A 23,804-nucleotide genomic window follows, 5' to 3' on the forward strand; every position below is an offset into this window, starting at 1 on the left:
TCAGGATCTTCAGAAAGCCCTCATGTCCCTTTTCTCACCTCTTCCATTTGGTGATCCTCAGTATTCTCATTGTTATTTTTTAAAATAGATCCGGGATTAGAAACAGGAAGAAATTCTAGCTTAATGAATGTGTCCAAGGCTTCTCCAGAGAGCTCTAAGAATGGACTCTTCAAAGCAGACCATCTGACCAAATGTCTTTTCAAGGGGCCACAAAAAAGAGTGGAAAAATAGAAAGGCAGTTGGGAAAAGAGGAAGAGGGAAAAGTGGAGTGAAGCAGGCAAAAAACAGAGAGAGATGGATGAAAGGGAAGGAGGGAAGAGAGAAAAGAGAGAGTTGAGAGGGAAGAGAATAGTGTGGAGAGGGCAGAGAAAGTGGAGGAGGGGTTATTTGGGAATGAAGATTAATAGGGCTGAGAAAACATCTTGAATAAGTCACCCAGAGGTTGCTGGAGGCTACGGGTCCTCTGGAGGCCCCTGGGACAGTTTGAAGTGAGCTCTTGAGGTTGATCTGGTTCCTTGAATTACTTGTCGAGTAATTTATTACTCGACATTGAGAGTCTTCTAGGAGTTTATCACAGTCCTTCCACTCTAGATACAGTCAGATGTGGAACTGAGGACAACAAATTATGCATCTGAACACGGAGGCAGGGGACAGGTTAGAACTCGGAACTGATCACTGATACCACTAAGTGCAGAAAAGCTGTTGGTCCTGTCTGGATGCATGGGAGAATGGATCAGCCAACCTGGTATCTTGGGGCTTGGGAGAGTTCAGATATCAATGACCATCTCATGAGTAGATGAGGGCATGTGCTAATGGATGAATGATCACACAAATAAGTAGAGTGTTCTAGCCTAGACTCTCCCAATATAAAGGCTATAGACTGGTGGCATCAAAATCACCTGGGGAAAAATTTTAAACTATAGATTCTTAGACCATACCTTTGGAGATTCTTATTCAGTAGACCTGGGGTATTTTGAATAATTGCTGCCAAACAACTCTATGCACAGCTGAGTTTGAGAACCACGGCTCAAGACAACACGGAGAGTATTCCAGATGGAAGTTCTGGGCATCGTATATGTGCCCAATATACTAAACCCTCCACCTATGTTTTTCATTTGACAGCAAACTTGAAGAATTGGTTCATTTCCTACAAGTCATGTATCCCAAACTCTGTCGGCACTGGCAAGTCGTCTGGATGATGGCCGCAGCAATGCTGGTCTTGACTGTTGTGCTGGGGCTCTACGGTTCCTATAACTCTTGTGTGGAGCAGGCCGACGGGCCCCTTGGGAAATCCACTTGCTCGGCAGCCCAAAGGGACTCATGGTGGAGCTCAGGACTCCAGCATGAGCAGCCTACAGAGCAGTAGGAAACCCGACACCCAGCCAGTGCCCTGCTCCAGCACACAGCCTGCTGCCCTTTCCTCAAGCATGATGTGTCAGGCCCGGGCGTGGGCACACCACTGCTGCCGTCAGGGGAACAAGCAGGGGTTCTTTCACACTCGGCACCCCTGTGGGAGCTATTCACACACAGTAACTGATGTTCTTGGATGATCAACAAAAAGCATCAGTGCACAAAGAAGTGGCCTTCACCAGGGAACTCCAACGGAAGGGACAGTTGCCTGCACCAGCTCAGATGGCTGGGGAGAAACAAAACACCTTCCTTATAGGCGACAGTGCGAAGCCCACTCCCCCTCCCCATTTTCCTCTCTGCCATCGATCGGAAATCAGGAAGGATTGTGTCTAAAGGCTAACTCTGCCCCCAAGGATCAGACCTGGAATTTGGAGTCGCACGTGAATACCTTCCCATTTCCCATCTCATTCTTACTGACTCTCCTTCAGCCTTCCCTTCTCCCCTTTGCAATCAGAGTTTCTCTTTACAGAAGTCAGAAAGGTTTCTCAGAAAAACATTTAGGCTGATTTTTAGCTCAGTGCTTGAAATGAAATGGGAAGATGTAAATTAACATATATTCCTCTGTACACATACACAGAGCACACACACACACAGCACACGCATGCACGAAGCCAACTACCCTCCAAACGTGTGCTCTGGGTGTGTGTCCGGGTGAAAGCCAACCCACAGATTTTCCCTAGGTGTGGGGCAGCCACTAAGCACCTGTTCAGTGAGCTTTCCACGTGGACTTAAGATGTTTGAGAAACACTGAAAACTCATGGCTTCCATGGCGAACTTGCTGGTCTCCATTTCCAGGGCTAATTCTGAGCTGCTGTAGAGCACAGTCTATCCCCTCTTTGTTGTCTCTGGTTGAGAGCAGTTAACCCGCCTCTCAGGGGGAAAGAGGAGACACGATGCACTCTCAGCTTTGCTGTGCCCATGTGCGAGTGTGCATCTCCACTGCAGTGTCCCAGTTTCGATGGGATTTCCAACCAAAGTGTAGGTCTCAGAGCATTCCCATTGTTTAGCAGAAAACTGAGAGTGCATCCCACCTCCAGCTGGACTTCTCGCTCCACCTTGACAGCCGCTGCCTGCCTTCTTGCCTCATCAGTTCTGGGGGGGTGCTGGTTTCTGTGTGGGTTTTATGGTGGTGGCTTTGCTGTTGTTTTTGTTTTGCTGTTGACATTTGTTTTTGTTTCTGACACTCATATAGAACTTACTATGAGCCAAACACTGTCTTTGGTATATTATATAGGGATTCATTCATTGAGTCCTCAAGAAAAAGAAAAAACTATGACTCTTCCCATTTTCAGATAAGGAAACTGAAGCACAAAAAACGCGAAGTAACTTGCCGAGGATACCCAGTTAGTAAATCATGGGGCTGGAAGTCAAACCCAGCCAGGCTGGCCCCAGGGGCTGTGCTCTCAACCCCTGCACTAAATTGCCTCTTCCAGAAGTCTCCTAACTGGACATCTTACATTCCAGTCCCACTCCCCTGAGTGGCCCTTCAGCCACTCCAAGCCATTTCTGGTTCCCAGACTAAATTGTTTTCTCTCACTAGTTTTTCTTCTGCCGCTCTCCTCTTTTCTTCTGGTCACTCCTCAGGACCAAGTGCAAAAATCAGCCCCTCCATACACCTTTAATGGCCTCCCTCCAACTCCCCACCATACCCCACATAATAGGTCACACCCTTCTCTGTGCTTTCTGGCACTTTTTAAGCATTTTCATTACTACTACTAATGACCATGACTATAGTGTATCATAATAACTTATTTATGGGTCTGCCTTTCCTAGCATTTTTCCTCAAAGACAAGAACCATGTCTTACCCATTCTCTGGGTAAGCGCCTAGCATGGTGGCTGATGCTTGGGAGGGTATCATTAAATGTTGGTCAAAAGAACAAGTGAGCATTCAGGGGGGTGGAGAGCAGTCTGGGAACAGCTGACGTTCTGCATACTTCCCGACACCAGCATCATCACCACCACCAACTCAATGAAAAGAATAACATCTTTATTAGCCTCGACTTATTCCAGTATTTTTCAGTCTACTCTGTGACCTGATTAGCAACAACATTTCCAAGCTCAAGGGCCAGGCTTGATGCACCCACTCCTTTCAGAAAGACCCACCTAGGTTAGGCCCCACTGTAAAAACCACCTGTTGTTTTAAGGGGGGGCATCCTTTCCAGTGGCTAGAAAACCACTGCGAGAGAAGCCCAAGCCAGGGTTGACCAAGGATGTGACATTAAGGTAAAGAGGTGCAGATCATGGCAGACGGACTTTGGCTGCATGGATGGGTGGTTTGCCCTGCCTCTTCCAGGGGGACTGGATACACTGGAGGACATTTAGGCCCTCAAAGCCAAGTACAGGATACAAATGGAGCTCCAGAGAGGCTGGCTGTGGGGCAGGACTCTAGGCTGGCAACATCCAGTCTCAGCCTCCCGTGAAGAAGGACCAGGCTGAGCTGGCCCATCGCCCACTTGGTCACAGGGTTCCCACCTTTGTTTCCTGTTGAGACAAAGGCCAGGAGAGGAGCTGCAGTGACCTCTTGACCCTCCAGCTGCTCCACAGAAAGGCCTGCAAGAATGCTTCCAGACCAGGCCCTCAGCCAAACGACTCTGTGAGTAAAGGGAGGTTGAAAAACGAGAAGGAGCAAAAGAGTAACCACGGGTATTCCTGAAAACAGACTCCTAGGTATTTCTTCAAGAAAAGCAAAGATGACCTGAGGCAATTGGAACTGTTGCCAAAGCAGCAGTGAAATAGACAGAAACAGGCCCTGTATTTCCAACAGTGATATTGATCTGAAATAAAAGTTCCCTTCAAAATGCCTCTGAGGTCTGACATTTCTGCTTGGCCCTAGGACTCTCTGTATTGCTCCCTGTGTACAGCCTGGCCGAGTAAGTGGAGAGGGAGATGCTGGATTTGTGTATCACTGGCTGTCAGCTCCTAATGTTGTTAAACCTCACACAGGTGTGCTAGCCTTGAAATATAGAGTGTCACATACCTGAGTTTGAAAATAAAAGCACATTTCCAAACCTTTGGCAGCAGCTGAATGCCTCCTCATTTTGTGGAGCTGGGCCGCAACCTTGCCCAACCCTGAATTAGAATCTACTTTCGGATAACAGTGCCTCCCAGAAGTCCCCAGCCCTCGGGTCACTGTGGGCTCCCTCCCAGGGGCTGGATCAGTTCCTCTCCTTCTCGTCCTCATTCCTGATCCTAGTTTCCTGTATCTTCCTGGCCTACGTTTTTTTTTGTTGTTTTTGTTTCTTGTTTTTTGTTTTAATTCATACATTTTGCTGTGATAGTGTTAAGTTTTCACCAGTCTGATTTCCACATCTATTTTTTTTTAAGATTTTTTCAGTGTGGACCATTTTTAAAGTCTTTGTTGAATTTGTTACAATATTGCTTCTGTTTCATGATTTGGTTTTTTGGCCACGAGGCATGTGGGATCCTAGCTCCCCGACCAGGGATCGAACCTGCACCCCCTGCATTGGAAGGCGAAGTCTTAACCACTGGACCACCAGGGAAGTCCCTAGTTATATGTTTTAGTCTTTTCTTGAAGCTAGGGGCAAGGGAATGCGGACCTTCCAGATCCAATTTCCTACATAGACTCTCCTGCCCAGTACTTTATATCCTCTATATTCCCCCTTCTGCCTGCCAAATTCAGAGCATTCAGTTGAGGACCTGAGGCCCGAGAAGTTGGTGGGACCACCAGGTGGAAGCTAAGTCTTTGAATGGGTGCTCACAGAATTCAACTGTGACATGAGCAAGAAATAAAATTGTAGTATATTAAGCCACTGAAATTCAGGAATGTTTGTTATAACCATTAGCCTACCCCAACTAATGCATACAGAACCAGAAACAGGGTACTTCAACAACAAATTTTCAAAATATGAGACCCTGGCTTAGCAGTCAAGTGGTAGGAAACCAGAACACTGATATCAGGGACTAGAAATATGGTGACCTATGTTGTGAAGAAAACAAAAATATTTGGTAAAATCGTACCCATGGTAACTTGAAAGACAGTCCATGGGCAGCCTATAGCTCTAGGAGAAGTAGCTGGAAAGAATCAGAGCGTTGGAGTGTGTGAACCTTTATTGGCTGCCTTTTGAGAGGTATTGCAAGAAAAAGAAGTACTTGGGAAAGAAATGGCTATTTGGAAACAGAAAGGAAAAAGGATATAGAGTTCTTAGATTGAGGCTTAGAAAACCTGACTGCTTCTAAACCCCAAACAGACTGAAAAGCGCTTGAGTGAAAAAGAAGCAATAAAACTTTTCAGCTGAATTCAGATCAGAGCAGCCCTATGGTAAAGGCCGGATTAAGAATATGGCCCTTCCATCTGTGGTTTCTAATGAACTCAGGGTAGTCACCACTGAATTAGAGAGGGGGGAGCATAGGGCTGAGAAAAAGAAATACATCTTGAGAATCGTGACTGGGAAAGGATTTGGGGTGTGATCATTGCACATGGAATCAAATGGAAGCAAATAGATCAGAAACCTAAGTTTGTGAGGGAATTGTATTTATTGTACAGAGATACAAGCCAGGACTAAAAACTCCTTTGATTGTTAAGTTAGAAAACAACTTTTGGGATCGTAAGCTTATATCAGCAGAAAGCAGATTGTACAAGCTGTGCTACCCCCAAGGAGCCCGTACTCCCTAATTCCCACTACGAATGTGGCCAAGGAAGATTCTATCCAACGAAGGTGGACATGGGATGTGGGAGTTTCTCCTAGAAAGCAGAATCGGGATCTAATCAAAGGTAGGTAACTGTGGTTGGCAAAATTTCTAAAATGCCTCCCCTCAAGATGTACCCCCTACCCCAATCCCTGGAACTTTTGAACGTGAGACATCACTCCTGTTATGTTACGTGGTGCGGTTGACTTTCAGTAGGGAGACCCTTTCTGGTTCTTTTTTTCCGTTCCTGTCTTCCTTCCTTCTTCCTTTTTGTAATACTTTAGCAAATGCTTGAAGGCTAACTGTCTTTCAGGTGTGATGCTAGCTTTAAGGATAATGACGAAGAGAACACAATTTCTGCTTTCCTGTCTGTCTGTCTCCATGGTGATAGAGGAGTCATGTATATTTCTGAAGTCCCCGTAGCCTAGGTCTTGTGCTCACCCAAGTAATGAGGTCTAAACTACAGCTATTTAAGGGATATTCCCCTGGTCCCTTAGAAGCTCTCTATGTTTGTGCAGAGCAGATTCTCCTTTCATTATTGGTATCTTCCACACCAATATCTAACTTTATGACCAATAACTTTTGTACGGGAAAGAACTAGTTATCCATACACTATTCCTATAAATGACATTCCTTTTGGAGAAAACTAATAACCCTTTGCCCAAGGCATTACTCTCAAGCCAGATTTCCATAATTGCCATGGAAGATAAACCACTGAAACTCTAGCAGGGGGAACAGAGAGTGCAGACAGCTTGTACACAGTGCAGATAAATCTCATTCATCAAACAAAAAAGAGGAAGTCTAAATTGAATTTTCACCTACCAGAATATGAGAAGTTATCAAAGAGAGAGTTATTATATAAAGGACCCCTGTGGTGACCACTATTATAAAGTATTAAATGACTGATTTTGTAAATTGCCCCCCTAGTCATGTTTTGCATGAATTTTAATGTGTCTGGTTTCTTTGAAGCAGGAATCACCTGTAGCGGGGTAGAAATTGCAAACATATAAAGAAATCCTGAAGGGAAGCATGAGGACTCTGTCCTTGGTATTTAAATAATCATTCATTTTCATGAGCTTCAGCCTCATTCCCCCACAGATCACAAGGATATGCAGTTGGGAAAAAAAACCCACTGATAGTGGGAGGAAAAGCAGCACAATCCATGCTCAGTCTCCTTTAGAGACAGAGGCGTTCCTAAGAGTATATAAATGAGCCGGCTCCACAGTCAACAATGAACCGGGTAAGAACCGAGCTGGCGGGGGAGGTAGGTGGTGGCAGGGAATATGGGAATTGGGGAAACCTTCAGCAGTTCACCCTGTGCTATCTGCCTTCCTCGTTTGTGTGTTTTCTGAGTCAGCATTAGCTAAATTTTCCAGAAAGCCATCCACAAAGTACAGCCTGGGCATTCAAGGGACGTCACTCATTTCCCCTAGTGACCTTGACAAGTCAGAAGCTTGAAAGCAGGGAAATCCGGATGTCTCAGTTATGAAGTGGAGCCGTGTGGGCCCCCACTTACTTCCAGAAGTCTCCATCCAGACTGGTGATCGTCTGCCTCTGATACTGCTGGTGCCCATCTGAGGTGCTCCTCTGGCTCTGAAGGGGCTGACACAATGGCCAAGTACTTCAGCCTGGTGTTGCTTCTTGCCTCCATCTGGACCACAAGGCTCCTGGTCCAAGGCTCTCTCCGCACAGAAGGTAGGTTTCTTACCAGATTGTCAACCTGAGGCAAGGCAAGATCTTGCAAATTGTCCTAAGACTACTAAGTTCTTGACTGAATTTCTGGGGTGGGATGGTGCTCAGTGTCGACAGAAGATCTCATTGGTAGTATTGCTCTGCCAGAAATGTTTTCACCATGTTGTCAACTTCACCAAAATGATTCTCATTTACCTTTATGCTATCTTGACTTTTATTTTTGGTTATGGGATATTTTTATGAGAATATTTTGAAACAAAACATTGAGGAGAAATCACTTGTTTTAAAAAACATTTCATTGAAGAAGCAAAGGCATGATTGTGAAAAATTTTAAGCAATCACCTAGCCTGGGGAAAATGGTTAACTTTCACAGAATATTGGCCTGTTTTATATTTTTGGAATTGTCAGTATCATTATTTTTAGTTTTACTATACTATCATGGAATGCTTACGTTTTTAATATGCAGTAAATAGCAAATTAACTGAAAAAAAATCTGTGAAAATGTAGGTTTGAAAATTAGTCATCAGCTCCCTACCAAAGGAATGACTTGAAATGATTCCTGGGCTTTTGAGCTGCCTAAATGGTAACCTCATTCTGCACTGTAGGCAAGACAAAATTGTAACCACAAATCACTCATGGCCGCTCTGGGCAAATGAAAATATGAGCACTTTAAAAGGAAAATTATGTGTTCCTCTGTTGGAAGATGCCCTGAGGTATAAAATATGTCGGGAACAGGCATCCAGAGTTGATTCCGATATTGTCATATTCCATCTTATGAGGGAGGTTAGAGTTAATATGGTTGATTTTTTTTTCAAATACCAGAACTGTTACTTTCAAATAAGTTTGGCCCTCTTTGACATCTCCCTGGGGAGACTATTCACTTTTCCCCCAAATACTGCCATTAATCCTCAAACTATTATGGAAATTGTTCTTTGACATTGACTCAGCACAGTGTTTGGACCATCCTCAATAATGGCAAAATTTTCCTAAGGGAATTGAAATTTTGGAAACAACTGAAAGTTATACAGGGCCATGATTAGGGAAAAGGTGGTTGATGAAGGTGAGTAGATGAGGATGGGGGCTAGTATTTTTGAGGGCCTATTTTTATGTACTATATATAGTATATAAAATATATATAAGAAATGTATATATATATTTCTTAAGAAGACACTTTATAGATGAAGGAACAGGCTCAGTGAGGCCAAGCAACTTGCCTAATGTCATGAAGGCAGTAAATAATAAAGCTTGGGTTTGAATTCAGCTCTGATTCCTAGGTATACACTGTTTCTGCTATGCTTGTTGTTTCCTAAGAAAGCTTGAGGAAGGGGTTACTCGAATATCACTTGGATTCCAGCTCCCTGTTTTTGTCCTTAAATAGGAAAGCATAAAATCTACGAATATTTGTTGACTGCCTACTGTGGACCCAGGCTCCACTAGGTACAAGTTATATAATCTTAAAATTCTGACAAAAATTCTCTAAAGAAGATATAACCATCCCCCTTTTACAGCTGAGAATGCTAACTTGCCCAAGGTCCCACAGCCAATTAACAGTAGAAGAAATATTCAAAGCTAGGTCTATTGCCAAGAATAGGTCTATTGCCAAGAATAGGTCTATCATTACTCATAACAATAATATTTAGAGTAAAAATGATGTATGATGAGAGTATCAAGACCACATTACAGTGTAATTAATATACCTTCTCTACAGGTATTCCCAAAGAAGCAGCCATAAGCAAGCTTATGAGTGAAATGGGCCAAATTCCAGGACAAATGCTGTGTTCCGAGAGTTCAGCTCTAGTGGTGTGTGTGTGTGTATGTTTGTTTGTGTGTCTGTTCATCTTCCCCCCCGCCCCCATTGCACAGTGGGAAGCAGAACAGTGTCCTAGTTAAGAACTGAGGTTTTAGTATCAATCATAATTGGGTTTGTGCCCCCAAACTGCCACCTAGTTGCTGTATATCCTTGGGCTCGGGAAAGTTACTTGATCTCCCTGAACCTCAATTTTCTGTCAAAAGAGACAGGGTTTGGCACAGAGTGGCATCTACAGGTGATAGAAGTTGGAATTAACATTGACATTAGTATTAATATCAGTGTTGGTGTAGGTATTAGTGCACACAGTCATAAGAGGCTGTTCTGTCACAAACACTCATATTGGGTGTTGGCTCTCTGGTCTCTCTTTTGGTGAGAGCAGGGTCTGGAAGCAAACAAGGCTATCCACAAATACCATACATCATATTCATTTCCCTTCCCCCAGCCCCCTGCTCCACAGCAAGGTCACATGGGGGACTTAGAAATGCTCCTTCCATGTTTGCAAGAAGAAACTTCCTTTAAATTTAAATACCACCTTAGACAGTGGTCAAAGAATTTGACTAGGAATCCAGTGCACAGATCTGTGTTCAAGCAATTACTTGGGAGATTGAAATGCCCTTTTATGGACTTTTGTGGATGAAGCCCAGTTGGAACAAAGTACCAAAATGCAATGCAACTTTGCAATTTCATACAGGTCTATAAATCCCAGAACCCAGAGAGAAGGGATCAAAAGAACTCTCAGATTTGTTAGATTTTGAGTAAGATATTATTCACATCTTAACTGTTCAACTGCCTCAGCTTCCCTAGGGAGATCAGTCATTAGCAGACTAAAACCAAAGTGCTTTGAAGGTAACATAATGATACTATGTTATGATTTATTGAGTGCCTACTATGTGGCAGGCACTATGCTAAGCATTTTTTTTTAAATTTACTTATTTATTTATGGCTGTGTTGGGTCTTCGTTTCTGTGCGAGGGCTTTCTCTGGTTGTGGCAAGTGGGGGCCACCCTTCATCGCGTTGTGGGGGCCTCTGACCATCGCGGCCTCTCTTGTTGCAGAGCACAGGCTCCAGACGCGCAGGCCCAGTAATTGTGGCTCACGGGCCTAGTTGCTCCGCGGCACATGGGATCCTCCCAGACCAGGGCTCGAACCCATGTTCCCTGCATTGGCAGGCAGACTCTCAACCACTGCGCCACCAGGAAGCCCACTGCGCCACCAGGGAAGCCTGCATTTTTATTTGAATTAGCTCATTTAACTTTCACCACCCTATACAATAGATACTGTTATTCTTTCAATTTTCTAAATATGGAAACTGAGGCTCGAAGGGATGAAGTAACCAGCCTAAATTCACAGAGCCAGCAAGCGACACAGACTAGATTCAAATCCAGGTCTGACTTTAAAAGTCTACTTCCTTTATTTAGTTTCTCTGCCATGCAAGCTTTACTATCTGACTCCTCTAGGAACTTCTGAGTAAGCCTGACCCCCAATGGTCAGAGAAGGTTCACTTTCTATTATACCAAGTGCAACATTTTTCAGCCCATCTCAGAAATAGTGCTGTCCCCAACAGACATTGGAGTCTTGTTCACTATTCTGTTAACCAGAGCCCTGGATTCTATCATTCTCAAAGTCTCAGACCCTTCATTTTATAGACTCCAAAAAGGTTTGCAGAAGCTGCATCCACTAGACCGCACCCCAGGAACTGGTATCCAAAGCCTCCATGTAATGAACAAGGAACCTGAGTGCAGTGAGGGACGATGGACTCGGACCTGGTGAGAGGTACAGCATGGATCCGGGCAAGCACTTACCTAACCCAGCAGAATGTCCTTGTGCAAAATGTCTGGTCTGTGTCCTATTATTTCTAAACTTCAATCCCAGCTGCTGCTTTGAGACAATGATGCTCTACTAGGAAGGAGAGCCTGAGGGCTAGGGGCAAGGACAGCAGCACACTGAGGGCCTATGTGATTCCTTTGCAGAGCTTTCCATCTCAGGACCATGCAGAATCATGGGGGTCACTCTTGTGAACAAAAGGACACACCCGCAGCTGAATTTCACAGAAGCCCAGGAGGCCTGTAGGCTCGTAGGACTAACTCTGGCCAGCAAAGAACAGGTTGAAGCAGCATGGAAATCTGGCTTTGAGACTTGCAGGTGAGAAACAGCTGGATTCACAAACACTGTGGGAGCTCTTTTGGCTCTGTGTTCTTGTTCAGCAACAGAGATCAATGCATCCACTCAGTTCATGTGTATTCTGTTACAGCTATGGATGGGTTAAAAATCAGTTCGTGGTCATCCCCCGGATTATCCAGAACCCCAAGTGTGGGAAGAATGGGGTGGGCGTCCTGATTTGGAGAAGTTCACTCAACCAACAGCACAGGGCCTATTGTCACAACTCATCTGGTGAGTCAGATCTGCAGCCTCTCCATGTGTCATGTTTTGTCTGGATTTCAATAGCTCTATAACCATTCTGAGAAGAGTAACCATCAGCAGCAGTAGAAGCAATCATGGTGATGGCCACTGAATCCTCCCAAGACTGCCTTTTTGACCAGGGTAGAGGTGTCCCTCTCAGAGCAAAAAGTTAGAGAAAATATGACAGATCGGCAACATAGGGAGAGGGCATCCCTGGAGGCTGCATTACCCACCCCGCCTTCATCCTACAAGATAAACAGGACCAAGGGAAGGAAACATCCACTATGGACAAAGCAAGGTACTAAGTTATCTCGCTGACCCTTGACAATCTCCATAGGAGGTGTGCTTTATCATCCCTATTTTGCAGATGAAAAAGCTTAGCTTCAGATGACACAAGTACATTCGTCTAAGGTCTCCTTACTATGAAGATTCACACACAGATCTAACTCTTTCCTTTATCCCACATTCCTTTACAGGAGTAGAAATTCAGATGCTACATTAGATGTTTTTAAGAACAAGACCCAATTTTCATTTTATGAAGGAAGGAATTAAAGCTAGAAAATAGAACTGATTTGCTCACGGTCATCCCTTTAACCTTGTTGGGAGACCTTGGCGGCCTTAGCCCAAGTGCTTTACCTAAGTAACTTCTCAGAAAGTTTTTCTTTGACTAAACACTTGTTCTCACTTTATCATAAGAACCTCTGTCTGATTTATTACTCTTCACACATACTCATAAATCTGACCTTCTAAAGGTCAGATGGCTCCGTGGTCATTCTCTAAGATCCAAGAGATAAAAGTACACCAGCAGTGTTCTGTTGCCCAAAAGCAGCATAAGGTCCAAGCGGTTCTGTGAACCAGGGAGCCTTGGCCCAGGAAGGGCCGTGAAAGAGACTTTGTCCACTTCCCTCACTTCATGGATGAAACGACTGTAGCTCAGAATGGAGGTTTGCCTTATTCCAAGTCTTACAGTCAGCTAGAGGCCGAGTCAAGACTGGACCATAAGCTTCTTCCCATATTTTTTTCACCATCCTCCTCCCCTCGCCTCTGCCACCTATCACTTTTGGCTGCGGAATTGGTGGTTTGCATGCTTGCTCATCTGACGGCCAGTCCCTGACGATCAAATGGCCTGGCTTTTTAACTTCCTGGCCTTCCTGCCAGCTGTCAATGCAATGACAGGATGCCCAGCCCTATGGACTAAATGAAAAGGAGTCAGGGGAGATGACTTGGATTTACGTGTTTCCTCGTGATTTCATTTAACTTGTGTTTCCATTCCCTGCGCTTCCTATATACTTAAAGTTAGGTGTAGAGGCTTGATTAGATTCATGTTCACTAGGTTTGGCAAAAATACTTGATAGATGATATTGTGTACTTTAGATCTTATCCCAACAAAAGGCCCTTAATGTAAGTAAGTCCCACTATTACATGCTAACTTTGATCATTTGAATAAGACGGTGACTGCCAGACCTCTCTAATGAACTCAGATATGTTTTCCCCTTTGCAATGAGGAGGTAACCTATAGTGTGATATTTTGGCACCATGGAAATAGTCTGACCCCCCAATCATCTTTTACCTAATAGTTCAAGCAGACATTGATGATCCTATCTGGAATCAATTATTATATGCAGGACTGCAAGATGATAATTTTCTAAATCTATTCTTCCCTGTACATTTGTTAGCTGGCATTCTTTGATAAAGAAAAATCTCTCTCTCTCTTTCTCCCTCTCTCTCTCTCTCTTTCTCCCTCTCTCTCTCTCTCTGTCTCTCTCTCTCTCTCTCTCTCTCACACACACACACAGACACACACACACACATACACATCTCCTCCCTCCCCTTTATACTACCACGGACAGGTAGCATTTTACTTACTCTGTGTTCAATATGTTATAATCAATTTTACAATTATTATTCTTTTTGATGCTCAAATTGTCCCAAATTTGGCGAGTGGGAGCCCCTTCTAGTTGACTTTTGTTTTCATCCCATTAGTATTTGAGCAAGTCATTGCTTTCTGGCTTGATAACATGTCCCAGGCTCACTTTGTACTTTCTTTATCCCACACATGGAATCAGCCATTTATTTCTCCAAAGGGCCTTGGTTCTTTTTAATAGAGAATGTTGATTCGAAACCAAGATCTGCATGCAAGTTGTTCTCATTACTACTCTCATTTTCATTGCTTCTCAGTCCTTTCTAGTGGGCAGCTAGGAAAAAATATACATATATATATTGCATTTGCATTGATATTTCCAACTCAAATTTAACAATTCAAGTTTTTCCTTTGTTTACTTTGTTCTATACTTGCATGTTTTTTCTCTTATATGGAAAAATTCTTGTTCCCAATAAATAATATATTTTCTTATCCTACAATAATTTCAAAATTATAAAAACAGCATTATTAGGAATAATAAACCTACTGAATGGAATTTGCAATTCCTTTGCATTTCTTTTAGTCCTCAGAAGACATCCCTCTAAGGATGTACTGTCAGAGAATTGTGTACAAAAGTGACTTGAGAAAATTTGCTACCCTGTGTGGTTATGTTATCATTTTGGAATAAATCAGGTTCACCTGCTTCTGTTTGCCATCTTTGTGAGGAACAGAGTTACCCTAGCCCTCATCTTCACACTAACCTAGACTTACCCTATGCTTCTTTGTTTTTGTAACTTTCTTTTTTATTGCTATCTTGTAAGCTCTGAGGATCACAGTAACCCTAAACCTGACCCCAAACCTTATCCTAATTGTCTTTCTTAACTGCTGTCTTTGTGAGCTTTGGGAATCAGACCAAAGTGCTTCTTGTGCTCGGCGTGCACCACCTGTTTCATGCTGTTCCCTCTGCCACAATGCCTGTCCTCTTCATCACCTGGCTAACTTGTATTCTTTATTCAAGTCTCAAGTACCGTCTTCTTCAGGCATCCTTTCTATGCCCCTGCCTCCTATCTTTCCTCTTGGACACCAACCACACTGTGTTTAATATCTATCAAAGCATTTGGCACATTCTAGAGAAATTATATTTGTAGTTTGGAGGGAAGGAGAGCCAGGTCCTAACACTTCCAGGTGAGACACATTGTGCCCCCGACCAGTAAGGGACCACAGGATCAGATTGCCATTGCTCCCTCACGTGGTGGCCTTCCTGGCTACACTTAATGAACAGAGAGGCAAAGGAAACTAATTCTTACAGATATTACAGATTATGCCATAGATTCTGCTAGGCCCTGCACATTTACTGTCTCATTGATCCTCAGTGAAACGATACAAGTGTACCACTTCTACTTTCCAGGAGAAGTAGCTGATGCTTAGAGTGTGATTTACTGTGGCAACAGTCAATAAGGGACAGAGCCAGGATTTAAACCTTGAGCCCTGCCACTTCTACATCACCTTCCCTGGTGATGACCACACGTCAGTAATATACCAGGCCCAGGGTGGGTCCTTCGCATGAGTATTTTTTTAAAGTTCCCCAGATGATTCTAACCCGCAGCCAGAGTTGAGAACCACCTTTCTCTAGAAGATCTCTAAGATATAAGTTTTAGAATTCCAGATACTTTCGCGTTCTCCTATTTTTGTGCAATTGCAATAATCTCCTTCTTGGCTCCTGGTTGCCCTTTCTCCCATCTCTATTTCATCCTCCACACACCTCCTCTGATGATTACGTCCCTCCTCTTCTCCACAGCCTTGGGTGGCTTCCTATGAGAGAATCTGATGTGAACTCTGAAGACTTTTGCATGTAAAACTGGGCACATATGAGAACTTCTGTATATCACTCGGAAGGTTTGCTGCCCCCAGTTGAAAATTCCTTCTCCTACAGAATAAATTCCAAATTCTTTACCATGGCAATTATGACTCTTTTTTTTTTTTTTTTTTTTTTTTTTTTTTTTAAATTGGAGCTGAGTAGTGGCTGCCCTTTTTTATTTATTTATTTATTTATTTATTTATTTATTTATTTATTTATTTATGGCTGTGTTGGGTCTTCATTTCTGTGCGAGGGCTTTCTCTAGTTGCGGCGAGCGGGGGCCACTCTTCATTGCGGTGCGCAGGCCTCTCACTGTTGCGGCCTCTCCCGTTGCGGAGCACAGGCTCCAGACGCGCAGGCTCAGTAGTTGTGGCTCACGGGCTTAGTTGCTCCGTGGCATGTGGGATCTTCCCAGACCAGGACTTGAACCCGTGTCCCCTGCATTGGCAGGCGGATTCTTAACCACTGCGCCACCAGGGAAGCCCCAATTATGACTCTTGATATACTGGCTCCAACCTATCTTCCCAGTCTCATCTCCTACTTGCAGTTTTTCATGCTCCCCATCATACACACACCCTACACGCCAGCCACATTGTGCTCCTTGTCATTTTCTGACATACCTACACTTTCAAACTTCTGTATTCTTGGGTCACGCTGTTCTTATTGACTGGGATATCCTATTCCCTCTTCCATACTAGATGACCTGGAGCTCTATTCCAGCCGTACCAGCCTTCTAGTCATCAAACATGCTGAGATTATTCAACTTCAGGCTCTTGAACTTCCTGTTCTCTTTACTTGGAATGCTTTTGCCCTAGATCTTCAATGACTTGCTACTTTTCATCATTCAGGTTTCAGCTTAAGTATCACTTCCCCAAAGAGACTTACTCTTACCACCTTATCCAAAGTATCTGTCCCCATTCCTGCCCCTTCCAGTTTGATCCTTATCCTGTTTAATTATCTTCTCAACATTTATCATCCTCTGAAATTTCTGGCTTATTTTTTTTAATTTTATTATCTCTATCCTTCTTTCCAATAACATATAAGCCCTTATGAGCAAGGACTTGGTCTTATTTGCATCACATCCCTAGCATCTAGCACAGCACCTGGCACAGAGTTGGAGCTCAATAAATATTTGTTGAATGAGCGCATTAACCCTCCACATCCTGCTCATGCCGTCTGCTCTGTGAATCCCCAGTTATCGCCCCCTAGCCTCATCAAAATACTTCTGTCCTCTTGGAAACAGGAATCATCCCTTATTTGTCTCTGTATTCTCAGTTCCCAGCGCAGTATATCATGTTCAGTATACTTTGCCCCTGATATTAAAAAATGTTCATTTTTTTGAAGGAAGTATATAGCACATGCTTGAGAATGGGAAATGTAGCTAAAAATCCAGGGCGGCATTGGTGGTATAGTGGTGAGCATAGCTGCCTTCCAAAGTCCAGGGCAGAGGTCAAGGATGATGCCTATTTGAATAGAGGTCTTTTCAAAATGAAATGAATAGTGTAAAATATTGACTGAATGCATGTGGGGTCAAAATGTTTTATCATGTTTACCATGACCTTGGTTGGTAACTTTTACTTAATTTTCAAAAATAATAGAATAACTTTTTCTTCATGGCTAACATTCCAGCTGATGCTACCCCCATCACAAATAACTAGAGATTTAAAAGAGATGCAAATGCGTATTGTAATATATTGCATGGCTCTGCCATTTACTGGCTATGTGGTTTTAGGCAAGTTATTCAAGTTCTCTGAATTTCAGTTTCTTCCTGTATAAATGAGAGTTTTATAAAATTGTTTAATGAAGTGCCATGGTTGGCTCAGAGCAAGATGTTCAACAAATATTAGTTTCCTCTCTACCACATTCAACAGATTGGAGAGCAAACCTATATCCCTCCCCTGTCTCCCACCTCCTTTAAAAAAAAATTTTTTTTTGATGAGCACAGAGAAATCTGGTTTTAGTAGATCTTTGTCCTCAAGTGGTGTCATGTGTGTATATTTGGTCTCCCCATCTACTCCTTTCTTCATTTCACTTTTCCTTCCTTCGTTTATTTTTTTTCTTTTCTTTTTTTTTTTTTTTAAATTTTATAGCTACTTTATTTATTTATTTCTTTATTTTTGGCTGTGTTGGGTCTTCGGTTCGTGCGAGGGCTTTCTCTAGTTACGGCAAGTGGGGGCCACTCTTCATCGCGGTGCAGGGACCGCTCTTCATCGCGGTGCGCGGGCCTCTCACTATCGCGGCCCCTCCCGTTGCGGGGCACAGGCTCCAGACGCGCAGGCTCAGTAGTTGTGGCTCACGGGCCCAGCTGCTCCGTGGCATGTGGGATCTTCCCAGACCAGGGCTCGAACCCGTGTCCCCTGCATTAGCAGGCAGATTCTCAACCACTGCGCCACCAGGGAAGCCCCGCTTTTCTTTTTTTTTTTTATAAATTTATTTATTTTATTTATTTATATTTGGCTGCTTTGGGTCTTCGTTGCTGTGCGCAGGCTTTCCCTAGATGCGGCGAGCGGGGGCCACTCCTCGTTGCCATGAACGGGTTTCTCATTGCAGTGGCTTCTCTTATTGCGGAGCACAGACTCCAGGCACGCCGGCTTCAGTAGTTGTGGCACATGGGCTCAGCAGTTGTGGCTCGCGGGCTCTAGAGCGCAGGCTCAGTAGTTGTGGCACATGGGCTTAGTTGCCCCACGGCATGTGGGATCTTCCCAGACCGGGGATGGAACCCGTGTCCCCTGCATTGGCAGGTGGATTCCCAACCACTGTGCCACCAGGAAAGTCCCCTCCTTCCTTCCTTTAGACATCAAATATTGAGCATGTATTATGTGCCAGCCACATTGCACATACCATGATGACCAAGACAGACAGGAATCCTGCTTCCAGGGAGCTCACAGTCCAGTCGGGAGCAGTGTAGCGAGAATTATGACAAGGGAAGTACAAGGAGGTACAAGAATGTATGTCTAGGGATCCAATCTCGTCTTCAAGTCTCCCTAAGAAAGAGATATTCAGTCTGAGACCTGAGGGACAAGGAAGAGCTAAATAAAGAGGGGCAAAGAGTCTTACAGGTGAAGAAAGCATCCAGGTCAAAGGTTTGGATGTTAGAGAAAGCATATCAAAGAGCTGAAGGAATTCTAGCATGGCAGGGGGAATGAGAGAAAGACCGATCAGGTGAGGCTGGCCATGTCAGCAGGGACCAGATCATGGAAGGCCTTATAGGCTGTGCAGTACAGGCAGTCAGGGAAGGATTCTAAAGGAAGAAGTGATATGATTATATTTACATTTTTGTAAGACCATTCCAGCTGCTGTATAAAGGGATTGGAGGAGAGTAAGACTAGAGACAGGCAGACTCATTAGGAGGCTATTGCAATACTTCCTTCTTATTTCACTTTTCCCTCCCCGGACAGATACCTGGGTTAACTCATGCTTTCCAGAAATTATCACCACCGATGATCCCATATTCGACACGGAAACTGCAACATACACCACAGAAATGATTGCCAGTGAGAGTACACACTCAGCGTTGTCTACTGAGGGGCCTGACTCTACTACACCCACTGCGGCTCCTGCTCTGGCTTCCACTTCTATTCCACGGAAAAGAAAATTAATTTGCATAACGGAAGCTTTTATGGAAACGAGCACCGTATCTACAGAAACTGAATCGTATATTGAAACTAAAGCGGCATTCAAGAATGAACCTGTTGGGTTTGGAGGTAAAAACTTTCTGTCTGCATTATGTGTATGTGTTTGAGAGAGAGAGAGAGAGAGAGAGAGAGAGAGAGAGAGAGAGAGAGAGTGTGTGTGTGTGTGTGTGTGTGTGTGTAGCAGACAATACATAGAAACTAGCCTGTATCCAGATTGGGCACTCAGGACCTGACAAATACAAATAAAAGCTTAATGCAAATTCAAATTTCATAAAGTCCTACAACTTAAGGTCTCTAAAGAACCTTAACGATTAAACTAAAAATCATGAGTCTAAAATAGCTTCACTTTTAAAACGCAAAGACCTTTCAGAATAAATTACTATCTATTCATATGCAGAAGTTTTTAAAGTACATATACACACCTTAAATGCCTATGATTAGCAAGTTGGTTTTCCTATTTAAAGGGTCTTACACTTGATTTGCTCCAAACTTGTCATCTCAAGGCCACAGAGAGGAAATGGACTCTGCCATATTGCAACTTATAGAGTAGAGAGAGCGTGAGGCAAGGCCAAGGATTCTATAGGCAGGAAGCAAAGAAGCTCATGTGGGCCCAATGCCCTAAGTGGCCCCTGTGTGGTCACAGAGACGGCTCTTCTGCTCTGTCTGTGGTCTCCATCACGTGTAAGGATGGGTCGTTAGAAGAGCGGTGAACAGTCATGTCTACATGGAAGAACAAGGCGTGGTCTCTGTCTCCCCCAGGTGTTCCCACGACCCTGCTGGTGCTTGCGCTCCTCTTCTTTGCTGCTGCAGCTGGCCTTGCCGTTTGCTACGTCAAAAGGTGGGGTTGTTGGCACATGGTTAGTCTCGTCATCTTTGTCACATCCACATCTTGGGTTTATCCAAGGTTGTTATCGACATTTCCTTCGTCCAAATGGAGATGGCAATCCTCTTATACTGTAAATGTTCTCCCTCACCTCAGCTGTCCTCCCTACCACCCAACCTTTCCTATTATTTCAGCCCTTGTATGTTATCCGGCCGTTAGATATAGGTCAATGGCTGTCCCTTTGAATATCAAGAAATAAAAAGAAAAGATTGACATCTAGGGAAAAATGGATATGCTTTATTTGATTTTCAGTTCTTTGATTTTGATGAGAGGGTGTTAAGGCCAGCCTAAAGTTTTGCCTGTAAACTTACTGTCCCATCTAAATGAAACCATCCAGGTGGGGATGGGTTAATGTATTTGAGGGTGCATGTGTTAGCATCTCTCTGAAATAAAAGTACCCAGTGTACTATGCCAATATGGGCCGTCACAAAACATTATCTGTTGTTCTATGTGTTACAAAGAAGTCTCTCACTTTAATTTTGTGTTTATGCCTACAGGTATGTGAAGGCCTTCCCTTTTACAAACAAGAACCAGCAGAAGGAAATGATAGAAACTAAAGTAGTGAAGGAGGAGAAGGCCGACGATAGCAACCCTAATGAGGAATCAAAGAATACGGGTAAAAAACCCGAGGAGCCCAAGAGTCAACCTAAAACCACAGTGCGATGCCTGGAAGCTGAAGTTTAGATGGAAGCTGAAAGAAATAAGAGGACACACCTGAGGTTGTTTTCCTTCCTGATACACATCCTGGTCCCAGATGAGGAGCCTAAAAGGGCCAAAGAACCAAACAAGCAAGTCTACGCTTGGTTCCTAACTAGAGTCAGCTCAGGGTTACCTTTGGACTCTGGAGTTCACCAAAGGGAATTCCCTTTTCCTTATTGCAATCCTTTCTGGATCCTACCCTCCTACCTCCAAAGCTTCCCACAACCTTTCTAGCCTGGTTATGTCCTAATAATATCCCAGTGGGAGAAAGGAGCTTGTGCAAAGCACCTGGACCTCAAACAGCTAATCAGAACATGTTTGTCAAGAGGCCTTTAGGCTGCCTGAGAATAGGTGAGCTGAGAGCCAAGAAACCATTGAGATCAAGGCTTTGTCTGTTGATTGACTCTACAGCCCAGATCCTGTCTTCAGCTCTGGAAAGGAAACACTTATACCATCTGGCATGTCCTTCTGAGCCAGGCAAGAGCAAAAGAAGGAAGGAAAAGTTTAGCAACTTAAGGACATGGAGATTCCCATGACTTGAGACCTAATCTCTGTAAAACCAGAATAGAGAAAAAGAATAAGGCTGAGGATATTGACGGCATTTGTCAGTAGGGACTGTAAATACAGACATGGTCAAAGTGTTCATCTCTGAATAATTCTAGTTGGAATCACTTTTTAGAACTTATACATACTTACTTTTCTCTCTCCTGCTGCTGCTATTTTCTCTAGAAGAATATACTTTCTAGGGAAAAGAAAGTATATTCTTTTCTCCCCCCCCAAAAAAAATCTCTTAAAAATGTCTATTTTTATCCAAGTTATAGAAATTATTACTGAATAAAATTACTGTGTTAAAAAGCAGTAAAATTTAATAAACATTTGCTGAATGCCTACTATATGTCAGGTGCTGTGCAAGTTATTACATTCTATAATTGAATTTTATTAATAAAAAAATCGCATATAGTAGAATGTATGAAGCTAATATTTTTCAGTGTTGATATCCCCAGCTTATCCACTTCCAAAATCAATTTTTTTTTTTTGCTGAGACTAATCTACTCATTATTTTCTCGTGAATATGGCAACAATTATAGCCTTAATTTATTATTAACATACCTAAAAAGTACATCATTACCTCTATACACCAAAGTACATTTTTTAGATGTCATTACCAAATGTATCACTAGCTTTCCTTTTTCCAGCAAAAGGAGTCTGAGAGGTGGAGAAATATTTGTGCTGAAAAAATAAAAGCATTTAGAAAATTTCTTTGCTCTCTTATTTACATAGATGCATTATACCTTTCATGCAAAACTGAAGTAATCTGTTGTTTGCAAAAGTAAGAGAGACAATTTTGGTAGCTGAAATACATTTGTAAACCCAATAGTACATATATCATCTTGCTTCAGATGGTCTTATTTTAAGTAGGTCAAGTATACACACATAAATTCGTCCTTTACTTTGGATTCAGGTCCTACATTCCAATCTGTTCCAGAGTTCACAGGAAGCTGGAGATTCAGATAGCTCCTTTGTTCTGTTTCTCTAACTTTCTCTCACCCTCTCTCTAGTCTTTCTCTCTGAGACTGCTAATATCTTCTTCCCCTCACCAGTAACCCCACAATTCCATGATCCTTTCAGCTCAGAGGCCATAACCTGTTGGCATAGTCTTTTATGGTTGTCCCACAAATATTAAAATTTGGTTTAATTGCCAAGAATTAAACATCAAGAGATTTCATATATTTGTATTTCCGTTCCCTTGAAAACTGGCAAGATCTGGAACTAAAGAACCCATATTCCCTCATAGCCATAATTACTAATACTGAGCAGTGGCTGCCCCTTTAAATGGGAGATGCTTTCTCCACCTCACCACAGTCCTCACCACTCTCTATTGCAACCTCACACCAAAGTAAAGGTGTCATTTCCTATGGATTTTATAGTACTATTGCCTTTTTTTTCCACACCAAGCCCATTTCACTCATTTACAACCTACCTGGCTCTGAGGCCTATGAGTTTAAAACTCTGATTTGTCAGTCCTTAAGCTTTATCAGCCTCAACCAGTTCTCAGGGAGTGAAGAAGAAAGAAAGGGAAAGAGCCTAAATGGTGGTCTTCTGTGTTTGCTAACTGGAAAATAATCAGATCTTCCACACTAGGTCTCCCATCCGTGAGCATCTACCGTATATTAGGATACTATCAACTTCTGTTAATTTAGACAAGAATATACCCTACTCAGGAGGAGAAAGGAGGAAAGAGAAAAACCCTACCTAGCCACATATAATCTCTAGATAGACCAAATGTCAATTGCAAAAATACTGATAAAAATGTAAAACTTCCATCATTATGGAAAAAAGGAAATAAGAAAGGAAGGAAGGAAGGGGGGGAGGGAGGGAGGAAACTATCACTTATTGAGCACCTACTAAGTGACAGTCATTTTCACATGTTGTTCTGTTTAACTGCCACATCTTCCTTGAGAAGGATTATTACTGTCATTTTTTATTAATTAGAAAGTTGGATTTTTAGAGGAGTTAAGTCACTTTTCTGAGGCCACATGTCTAGTTAAGTGATAAAGGTAGGATTCAATCCCAGGTCAGAATGACCACAGAGCCCACACTCCTTTCCCTACAACACCAGGCTTTCCTTGCAAATGACAATGTAGGGATGTAAACCATTCCAATATGCAAGCTTGAAATCAGTCACTTGCCAAAAACTACAGAGGCAAAATAAGAAAGACAACTCAGGACTCTTGTCCCAACTTCAGGGAATTTTTCTTCAAATCCATTGCAATAACAAGGGAAAAAGAGAACCACTAAAAAACTTTGAGAACTACTCCCTCCCTGAGGCAGACACCAACCTCAGCAAAGACTTACCTGATCCAGCTCATATGATCAGAAAATGTAAGGCTCAGAAGGACCCAAGATAA

General features: G+C 43.1%; 2 protein-coding genes across 6 annotated transcripts in view; both read left to right on the plus strand.

The window, feature by feature from the left end:
* The window catches only part of IRAG1 (inositol 1,4,5-triphosphate receptor associated 1), a 118,212-nt gene extending 113,801 nt beyond the window's left edge, over window positions 1–4,411 (plus strand). For all 5 annotated transcript variants that reach the window (XM_057553344.1, XM_057553345.1, XM_057553343.1 and 2 more), the window contains one exon: window positions 1,123–4,411. In XM_057553344.1, coding sequence (XP_057409327.1) covers window positions 1,123–1,366 — 244 coding nt within the window. In that variant the 3' untranslated portion in view covers window positions 1,367–4,411. The remainder of the gene's footprint in view (window positions 1–1,122) is intronic.
* Window positions 4,412–7,488: 3,077 nt separating this feature from the next.
* LYVE1 (lymphatic vessel endothelial hyaluronan receptor 1) lies at window positions 7,489–22,666 on the plus strand. Its single transcript, XM_007174932.3, has 6 exons — window positions 7,489–7,753; window positions 11,530–11,701; window positions 11,811–11,950; window positions 19,077–19,382; window positions 20,073–20,151; window positions 20,694–22,666. The coding sequence occupies exons 1-6, from the start codon at window positions 7,669–7,671 to the stop codon at window positions 20,878–20,880; spliced, it is 969 nt and encodes a 322-aa protein (XP_007174994.2). The 5' UTR covers window positions 7,489–7,668; the 3' UTR covers window positions 20,881–22,666.
* The last annotated feature ends 1,138 nt before the right edge of the window (window positions 22,667–23,804 follow it).

This window comes from Balaenoptera acutorostrata, chromosome 9 (genome assembly GCF_949987535.1).
Source record: "Balaenoptera acutorostrata chromosome 9, mBalAcu1.1, whole genome shotgun sequence".
NCBI lineage: Eukaryota > Metazoa > Chordata > Mammalia > Artiodactyla > Balaenopteridae > Balaenoptera > Balaenoptera acutorostrata.

Bases quoted from the DNA above. Each gene is read 5' to 3' on its own strand.
- LYVE1 (XM_007174932.3), top strand. From the start codon at position 7,669: ATGGCCAAGTACTTCAGCCTGGTGTTGCTTCTTGCCTCCATCTGGACC. The intron at 7,754-11,529 runs GTAGGTTTCTTA...ATTCCTTTGCAG, and splicing joins AGGCTCTCTCCGCACAGAAG to AGCTTTCCATCTCAGGACCA. The intron at 11,951-19,076 runs GTGAGTCAGATC...CTCCCCGGACAG, and splicing joins CTATTGTCACAACTCATCTG to ATACCTGGGTTAACTCATGC.